This window comes from Phlebotomus papatasi, chromosome 2 (assembly GCF_024763615.1).
Source record: "Phlebotomus papatasi isolate M1 chromosome 2, Ppap_2.1, whole genome shotgun sequence".
NCBI classification, from domain to species: domain Eukaryota; kingdom Metazoa; phylum Arthropoda; class Insecta; order Diptera; family Psychodidae; genus Phlebotomus; species Phlebotomus papatasi.
In genome coordinates this window covers 84,307,562-84,317,538 of record NC_077223.1, presented here as the reverse complement: position 1 = coordinate 84,317,538, position 9,977 = coordinate 84,307,562, and the positions used below count along the sequence as shown (strand labels likewise).

Here is a 9,977-nt window from a genome sequence, read left to right as displayed (position 1 = left end):
TTGCGCAATTTTGCACATCCAACTGAATTAACACTTTCACTGGGGGCTTTGTTAAGTCCTTTTGTGAGAATTTATGATAAATTTCCCCAAGATTTCGTGAATTATCTCTGAGTTGTTTACAATAAAAAGCGCACGATCAGCTGAATCTGCAAACTCTGGACCGCGATCGTCACCTCAGTGCTGCCAGCGCCACTCCGTGGTCGGTGCTTGAAATTACAACTGACAGCACGTCAATGTCGCGTTATTTTTCTCAGTGCGTCGAGTGTTGAGTTTGTGCGAAGAAAAATCACATTTTTGGACTATTTTATCACTCCTACAACTACTGCAAGTATTTCACCAGTATCTGGACATTCTACTGAATCCCATCGACGTGAAAATCATCCCCTCAACACCGAGAAACCCATCAAAAAACGTGAGTGAAGAATTTGTTGATGCAATTCATGTGAAATCGCTAGGCCAGGAAATCGATGACGCAAATGACATTTTTATTATTGAAAATATTTTCTCCACGGCAAAATATTGTAAATATTTTATGGCTTTCCATTCTACTGGTCTGTTTACTATTTGCAAAAGGCCCAAAAACTGCTCCCCAGAGCTCGTTAAAATATGTTTTGGAGCAATTTTTCCGACACGTAGCCACCGCCTTGGCCTACTTTGGAGTTTCATCACCTCTGCGGGGCTTCCAATGCCCCAATGCTAGTACTTCCGGACCCATTCGGTACCCTTTCCGGCCAATCACATGACAAAGTGAGATTCTGGAGCGTGTGACGTGGGTCGGAGTGTTTTTCCGTGAAGCCCGTTAGAGTGGAGAGGAAAAAAAGTTGAAGGAATCATACGATTTTGCCTCAAGGTTACTCGCGTCTTTCCCACTCGCAGATGATAAAGATTCAGTAACAAATAAACTCTTGTATAGAATCAGGTGAAAATACTCAGACCGAACGCAATAAGTCTTAAGAAATAAAATATTCTTTATGAGATCATTTGTAATGCGATAAAAAAGATAATAGTGAAGTTTTTAGAGGAAAAACATCTTGTGAGGCTTCCCACAAAAATGTTTTATTTTGAAACAGAAATTATTCACTCAACATTCTATTCTACTGAATTTTAAAAATAAATTTGAATATTCTGTGTCTTTTTGAAGTTGTTTGGTGATAGTGTGAGCTTTTGGTCGTAAAAACTTAGGTAATAATAGTGTTTATCATTCTTGCTAATTATACTAAAATTTTTCGTGTAATCATTTATGAAAATCGTCCGATATCTAATCAGATAAGGCTTTTATTGAATTATTTTTTAAATTGTGAACTACTTGTGAAAAAGTGTTTTTAATTTTCTGCCAATATTTTTAAGGAAAAAAAAAGAATTTTGAACGAAATTTTTAACTAAAGTATTGAGAACAGTTATCAGCGCCACACACGGAAAAAACAGTGCCCTCATGCGGAACAAAAGATATAGTGTCATTGAACTTAAAAAAAAATTGTTTTTATTTCGTATAGGAAATAGTGATTAATAAAAATATTAAAGAATATCTAGTCCTAGTCTTTTGAAAATGATTATGGCAGAACGAAAGGAAAGAATCCAGAGCAATAAAATGTCAAGTGTCATTCTTATGTTAAGGACCTCTAACCAATAATCTTAAGCTCTCAGTGTTATGACAGTTTGGGATACTTTTACTGCCAAATTTTACAAGCGAAATAATCTCAAAGATCAACCAGTAGGGGAATTCTGTAACGATATGACAATGTCATATGACAAATCTTCCATGAAAATTCAGGAGCAGGACAATAATAAATGCCGGTGAGCATCGGATTGGCAAGGAAGTTTTTCATATTCTTCCAGATTTTGGTGAAATCTGATTGTTTAGGAAGTGTTTTTTGGCTCTTGAGAAAGCTTAATGTGTCTGCAATAACATCGTGTTGAGAGAAATGTGTTTTAAAGTGTTATTGTGTGAAATACTTTGAGGAATCTGTTGGCAAGCAGGAACTTGGTGTCTTCTTGACCACTTCCTGGACATCTCAGAAGATACTGGTCAATAATTCTTGTTTTAGTGATCAACATTGTAAAGGAGTCATTTGACACGCAAAAATAATTCACAAAATTGATATTATTGGCTATTGGAATATTGAAGTTTGTCTCCTTTTCGTTCTTTTGGGGACGAGAGTACCCATGAGTTTTCCAATTTCCCAGAAGTGGAAAAAATTCTTTCTCTACAAAAGTATCATATTTGACCACTAAGACTTACAATAAAGTGAGTTTTACTGAAATTCGTTCGCTGGATATGTTGTGGTCCGGAAAGAGTTAAATCGATAGATAAACTATCTAAGAATATAGCATAAAAAATTAAAAAAAAACAATTCAAAATATTTCCGAAGATACAAAGACGAAATCAAAGAAGCATCGAGCAGATTTCCCTATAAAAAAAATCCTTCCAAAGGAAATTTCATCACTGGATTCCTTATAAAAATTTCACCAGTAATACCTAATTCACGCTTACCTGGTCATACGAGTAAGGAATGTTTTAAATTTAAATTTATCCATAGTTGGCTGCACTGAATTTCCTCCACAAATTCTCCAAGATTGCATCATAGGACTTCTAGTGGAATTGCTCTACCCACCAAAGAGTGGAAATTTCCCAAGTACACTCAGCTCTTCGTTATCCGGCACTTCGTTATTCGGGTGACAGCTGCCAAACTCTGGCGGTTGATGTATTCAAAATTATTTGAACTAAACATGAAGTTTGTCCAGTGTGAATTAAAGTATTATTAACATTGTATCGAAGTTTTTAATACATACATAATTGTGATAAAAAATGAAACATAAGCACACCATGAAGAAAATTCTCTTTTTCTTTGTCAGACAGAAAATAAATTCACACAGCACAAAATAGAAAAACCGTTGATCATTCAAAAAACCTGAATGTCATTTTGTCCCCCAGTTAGCCGGAAAACGAAGAGCCGTGTGTAGATCATAAGGGTTTCCATTGGAATTTTCTTCCTTCGGTAAACATGATGAATTCAGTGAATTTAAATGGAATTCCTAGAGAAATTTTTATGTGGAATCTCTAAAAATATTACCCCGCTGAGGTGTTGACATTTTCCAAAGAGATCCCTTTGAATTTCCTTGGAAAGTTTTCCTCAAAAATTCCCTCGGAAAATTCGGCTAGCTCCCAGTGAATTCCCGTTGAATTCAAGGGAAAATTTTATAGTGAAGCTTCTACCGGCATTCTTGGGGATTTAAAAGGGGAAATTTCCTACTATTCTTAGAGGATTCCTCCAAATTTTTCGAGGAAAAGTCTCCAAATTTTTCAGACCATTCTCCAAGATTTCCCAGCGAAGTCGTGGGGAAAATTCCTTCCGGAGAAATATGAAAATTTCGTGGCGAGTTCAGAGGAAATCCTGGGGGAAATTCTGTAAAAGTAAAGTTTTTATTAATTTTATTTATTTTGTTTTTTATTTAATAAAGCGTTCGTGTAGGCATAGCAATTTTATAATAGAATTCTAATCTCAACCCTATTGATGGGCAAGACGGCAAGACGAAAAAGAAAACCTCGAAATATAAGAAATAAAGAGTACCTAATAATAAAAGGTACAGCCCTTCTTCGTGTTTTTTTTACTAATCTGAAAGAGTGAAGAATCAGAAAATTTCAAATTAAACGTGATTCCAACTTGCCCCATATTACCCTAGTAGTTTTGCTGTTTAATATAGTAAATGCTCGAGACTTTATGTCGACTCACGTTTAGATCGCAATTTCAAATCTGCTGATAAGAAGTTGAGTGGCGATTCTAATTAAAATAATAGTAATTTATTTGAATTATTCACCAACTAGCAGATTTTCCAATAATAAGAGCACTAATTGAAACGTATAAAATATTTCACAGTTTTTTGATAATTAGAAAACGAAAGACTTTAATTTCACAAAGTTTTCGGTGCTTTTGTTAAAAAAAAAATCATAGTTTTTTCTCCGCTTCTGCCTGATTTTCTTACATATCGATTTGAACAGATATACCTATATTATAGTTCATTTAAAAAAATTCTCAAGTAACACAAATTCAGTATAAAAATTTATTATTGCTTCAATATTATGTGTAACCAGTTTACACTTGTCAAGAATTCCAAAACCTTTCCAACAAACCCAAACTTACCTCAATCGGTTGAAAAATAAGCTCTTTAAGTCCTTTAACCGTTTTGGTTTTGAAAAATCCTTGAATTTTGATAAAATATTGCTGTGAAACTATAACTAATCGAATATGCTTAACGTAATTTATCTGTAAGATTTTTTTATGAAGTAAATCAGACACTAGGTTTGATTTTATATTCGCTGTTACAGACTGAAAATGGCATCGACTTCGACACGTCCAGAGCCATCCGCCCCACCAGCAGAAGATGAACCCTCGGCGTCAACATCTCAGCCCAGCACCAGTACTCCCGGAGATGGGACTGAAGAGGAAAAGAATGCAGCTGGAGCCTTTGAGTGCAATATCTGCCTGGACACTGCCAAAGATGCCGTGGTGAGCATGTGTGGCCATTTATTCTGCTGGCCATGTCTGCATCAGTGGCTGGAGACACGGCCGACACGTCAGCTGTGTCCCGTGTGCAAGGCAGCCATTAGCCAGGAGAAGGTGATTCCACTGTATGGGCGCAGTAGCGAGCAGAAGGATCCCCGCACCAAAGTTCCACCGCGTCCAGCTGGTCAGCGTACAGAGCCTGAACAGCAGCCGGGCTTTCAGGGATTTGGCTTTGGTGATGGTGGTTTTCACATGTCATTCGGCATTGGCGCCTTTCCCTTCGGCTTCTTCACATCCTCCTTCAACTTTGGCGATCCTAGGCCAAGTGCTGGTAAGTCGCATTTGTTCAATAATTACATTTAAAGTTTTTTTCAGATAATTCAGATAAAATTTTAGCTGGTTTTAAGCTTCTGTTCTAATTGTCAGAATTTGAAAAATGTTGATGTTTTGGAAAGTTTTCGTGGAGTATTACAACCCTTATGACACCCCAATTTCATCCAATTTAACCCTTTAAGGACGATTGGGACACCGCTGTCCTATAAAGAAAATAATTTTTCCTGTCTACCTAAAGTTATTTTTTTCTTATGTCTGTACATAATTGTAAAGTAGAAGGTTGAAGGAATCTAGAATATTTTTTGAGATTCTCCAGCTATTTGTTATATATTATTAAATTTTTAAGGTAAAAAATGGCGAATTTTTAAATTCTGAAATTCATAATTGATTTTATTTATTTTTTATACTTCATATTTTTCTAAGCAAAATCCTTTTGGCAATAAAAACTATAATACTCATACGTAATAGTTTTCATAAAAACGAAAAATAATATTATTCATTGGTATTGCCAGAAAAAATACTTAAATTTTTGGGCTATTTTTGTCCCTATCGTTCATAGAAGCAGAAAATACACCGAATCAGACTCTGTTGGACTTTCCAAGGTTAGATGTAAGACTTATCATTGATTATGTTTCTCAGTTTAATTTTTATCGTTGATTTTCAGTCCGTAAAATGTATCTCGTCGTTAAAGGGTTAAGCAAAGGTCCGATTAATCGAAAAATCGATTTTTGAAAATTCGATTTCGAAAGCCGAGGTCGAGACCTTTCCAACAGTGGGTTGCACTCCTTCCTCGATGTTTCCTGACCTAAGCTATAATCGAAAATGCCTTGACCGGACCATATTTTCAGTGTTCATGAAAGGGTTCTTTACCCCGATTCTTTACCCCCAAAATTCAACTCACAATCGAATTTTCACGCATTCCGAGTTGCAATCACCTCTAATTACACACATTTCGAGGTTGCTTGTCAAGAATCTCAGCTGCCATAAGTTTATCTGGGCTTTTCTCTTGCGACAACGCATCATTGCGTGGCTTGTTCACTGAGTGATTTCGGAAATGTTTATATTTATGTTATTTATGTTTATATTTATTTATTTATGTTTATTTCGGAAAGTGACATTAGCCCTGAAAAATGCAACCAGTTTTAGTGTAATTTTTTTCCTGTTTTCGTACACATTTCACGAGATATCTTCAAAACCACGTAGGTTGCCAATTTGGGGTTTTCGGTTGCCTCTTCGGTATTAAATTGGCTTTTATTTTGTATTAGTATTATTTGCTAATTCATTCTACAATGACCGAAAACAGCTAATAAACTCAAAAGTTTTTTCGGCGCGCTAGAAACATATGAGAAACATAGGAAATGTCATGCCCCTGTCTAAAAAGGTGTAAAATTAACATTAAAAAATGTTGATATATTTTCACACTTTACACCTAAAAAGTGTTAAAGTTATGAGGAAAGAAAGTTAATCGTAGCCCCGTTTTTTTCTCAGTGTTTGTAACTGTATTCGATTCATTTATTCACTTCGTGTCCTTAATGTTTCCCGCTATTATGAGCAAGTTGTTGGACAAACCCTTCCAAACCTCCAGCAGGTCTTCTCTGGAACGAGTTGCCCAGACAGAAGAAGCAGCGGCTAATTAGAAATTTTTTAACGTTTTGAACCTTAACTTAAGATTTTGCTAGGGGTCAGTTCTCCTTTTCGGATTAGCGATGCATCCAGGCCACAATTTGGGCCCCTTATGCTTCCCCACTCCCATTTTATTTTAGCCCCCGATATGGGTAGCCGCTCCATATCACAGCTCTGTGGTTTTAGCCCCCGATATGGGTAGCCGCTCCATATCACAGCTCTGTGGGCAACCAGTGCCGCTAGTATATCACAAAAGCCCATCTCAATGTGTGTTTGGATCAGTGACAGTGAATATTTGTATCTACTGAAGTACCACTTTCAAGCCGAAACTCGTTCTCGTACCAGCCTCTGGAATTTCACTGGACGAATTCAAAGTGGATATGGCATGCGAAATATTTTCCTGCTGTTGTTCAATTTTTAACCCGAGTCCTCACAGTCATAGAGACACTACTCTATCCACTGAAGCTCTCTGAACCTTAAAATACTTACGTTACAGAATTCCAGGAGGAGAATTCTGTAACGCTCTGGCAATGCCATATATATGACAAATTGGGTTCGAATCTTAGGAGAGCTTTTTCGAAAATGCGATTCTGTAGCCGTGACATTGCCATTTTAGCTCACGTGGCATTGTCAGAAGTCACATATTTGAGATTTCTGGCAATTAAAATGACAATGAATTTTGTTAAATAAATCAACTAAGACGTACGTATTTTCATAAAATAATCAAGTAAAGGGATTTCATTAAAAATTCAATAAATTGCATTTTCGAACTCATATGATATGACAAAAAAAAAACTCGAATGGCTTTGTCAGGTTTCGAACTCACGCGTGACAATGCCACGAAAATTACAGAATTCCCCTCCAAATCCCTTGTTCATTAGCCTCATGTTTGTAACTTCCCACTGGGATTGGTTACCCAATCTTCTATCACTCACCTCAGTGTACCGCGGCCTACCAGGTATCTAGCCCGCTTGGTGTTGAACGATTCTTGAATTGAAGAATTGAGGGCAAGAGGCTATGTCACATTACCCCCCTCCCCTATTTAGACCCCTCATACTTTTAATCCTGAATGCGAAATTATTGTAACGCATACTCTGCACACATATTGCGTTGCTCCTGGCATATACAACCTGCGATAGAGGTTTTCCATCGTTTTGCTCTGTAGATTGGTTACCAACGCAAAGCTGGCGGTAGATGCTTGTTACTTCTCTTCGTATTATTATGCTACCACACTATGCTTTCAAGCCTTTCAAGAGATTTGTGTCTCAAATCAACTTAATCTGGCGCACATTTCGTTCTTATACGAAAATACTGTTGAATCATTCCTAAAAACGGGTTTTCAAGGTCAAAGGTTAAAAAGGCTTTAGAGAGCGCATTTATCAACTGAATGGTATCTTGTTTGTGCTCGCAGGAAAGGTCTTGGAATTTACCAGAAGAGAGTGATATTAGCACTGAAAAATGCATCCGGTTTTAGTGTAATTTGTTTCCTGTTTTCGTACGAATTTCACGAGATATCTCCAAAACTACATAGGTTTCCGATTTGGGGTTTTGGTTGCATATTCAATATTAAGTTGGCTTTTATTTTGTACTTGTGTTTTTTTGCTAATTCATTATACAATGACAGAAAACAGCTAATAAACTCCAAAGTTTTTTCGGCGCGCTAGAAACATATGGGAAATATAGGAAACGTCATGTCCCTGGAATTTACGATAAAACTGAACCGATTCAAATCGATTATGAACTGGTAATGAACCAGTTCATAACCGATAACTAATTTTTGGCAGGATTTTATTATATTACACCCTAAGGTATTTTGGGAAATATTTTGAGAGATTTGTAAATCGGTTCTAAACCGGTAATAAACCAATAAGCCATTTTCGTCCGAATATCAATTCTATTACTCTTAAAAAACTATTTTGATGGATCTTTTGAATGATTTATGAATCGGTTTAAATCGGTTGAGAACCGGGAAACAATAAATGATGCAAAAGTACATTTGAGGTATAGCATCTAACTCACAAGTTCGAGCACTTTGCAAAGCCTGGACGCTTTGCCACCCCTTTACAAAAAGAAATCAATGTCTACGATGATGGGATAGAACCGATAGAACTATATCATAAATTCGTTATAAATTGTAATTCATAAATTTCACCTAAAAAAATAAAACTAACAAAATAAAATATTGATTTGCTATGGAGTGATTTGATTCGAAGTGCCTTGGAATCTCTAATAAATTCAAATATGTAATTCGTGATTTTGATAAATAATTCATTTTCTGACCTACAATCTATTCCAATTTATTCTAAGTTTTGAACATTTGCGTATTTTTTTTGAATGCTAACAGATGGAAAATTGTTTCTTTTGTTTTTTTTACAGCTCCACGGGGAACAATGCAGTTTGAGGAGGAACAATTTCTATCAAAAGTATTCCTCTGGGTGGCAATTTTGTTCCTCGCGTGGCTCCTCTTGGCGTAGCATCTCGATGCTTAGTTAAAAGAGGAAAGAGAAGATGATGTGAAGGAGGAGGAGAAGCCAACGATAAAATGAGAATTTGCGTATCCTATTTTTGCATAATATTCTAGAGAGAGCTGCCTGTGTCACCTCAGTAAAAGGGACAAACAAAAATATCACCTTTAATTATCCCCAAGAGAGAAGAATCCTCATAAATTATCCTCAAATGGGGGAGAGCTTAAGAAGTTCAAAAAAAAAAAGAGACAGGTGACAAAGTTAAGCTTTATATCACATCCTTTTCCTCCAGCAATTAACTTTTTGGGACAAAAGAAAATGTTTTGTAAAAGAGCCAGAGGGGATTAATCGAAGAAAAAAAAAAAGGAGGAAGAAAATCTACTAGTCACATCGGAGACAAATTGACGAAGAGTTTTTTTTCTTTTCTTGTTGTTAATCAAAAAAAAGGGGCGAAATCGCGAGTGAGACAACTTTATCACATGTTTTTCTTTTATTATTCCGATTAGTGTGCGTGAAGAGATAGAGGATGTTAATTGTGTCAAAACAGTGTGCATGTCGAAAGGCGATAAAAAAAAAGAAGAATAAAAAACTATAAATGAATTTGCAGCAAAACCCGAAGAAATAAAAATAGGAAATTAGGAAAAAAAATAGATTCAATTGCAAAAGACACATTTAAAGTGGTTTGCATTCCAAGAAATTGAGAAACAATTTTGTTTTCAACATTATCCTCTTTTCCGGACGCTTTTTTTCATTGTTCGGTTGATAAGAATTTTATTGCTTTAGAGAGAGAATCAAGAAAGTTAATAAAAAGTGAAATAGCGTTGTTTTTTAGATGTGAGAATATGAAGAAACAAAGCTATCAATCTTGTACATTTTATTAATTATTGTAATTATTTTATTTGAAACTTACTTGTATAGTTATTGGAAATAAATTAACATTTATAAGGGTACAATTTATCTATTCGCATTTTTTATTTGTTAGTCGCGTCATCATGTTTTGCACCGTCATTGTTTGGGTGGGAGAAGGTTACCTGGTGGTCAGCTTCCAAACGTG

General features: G+C 35.8%; 1 protein-coding gene across 2 annotated transcripts; it reads left to right on the top strand.

Annotated features, from left to right (window-relative positions):
• The first annotated feature begins 347 nt into the window (after nucleotides 1-347).
• LOC129804790 (E3 ubiquitin-protein ligase RNF185-like) lies at nucleotides 348-9,880 on the top strand. 2 transcript variants are annotated; one of them, XM_055852389.1, is made up of 3 exons: nucleotides 348-412; nucleotides 4,325-4,833; nucleotides 8,835-9,880. In XM_055852389.1, exons 2-3 carry the CDS (start codon nucleotides 4,332-4,334, stop codon nucleotides 8,930-8,932), a joined length of 600 nt encoding a protein of 199 aa, XP_055708364.1. In that variant the 5' UTR covers nucleotides 348-412; nucleotides 4,325-4,331; the 3' UTR covers nucleotides 8,933-9,880. The 2 variants fall into 2 exon arrangements, with proteins under 2 accessions (XP_055708364.1, XP_055708365.1); XM_055852390.1 differs by lacking the exon at nucleotides 348-412 and adding an exon at nucleotides 670-1,182.
• Nucleotides 9,881-9,977: the final 97 nt, after the last annotated feature.

Excerpts from the sequence above, each read along its gene's own strand:
- LOC129804790 (XM_055852389.1), top strand. The coding sequence starts at position 4,332 with ATGGCATCGACTTCGACACGTCCAGAGCCATCCGCCCCACCAGCAGAA. Across the intron at positions 4,834-8,834 it reads CGATCCTAGGCCAAGTGCTG|CTCCACGGGGAACAATGCAG; the intron begins GTAAGTCGCATT and ends TTTTTTTTACAG.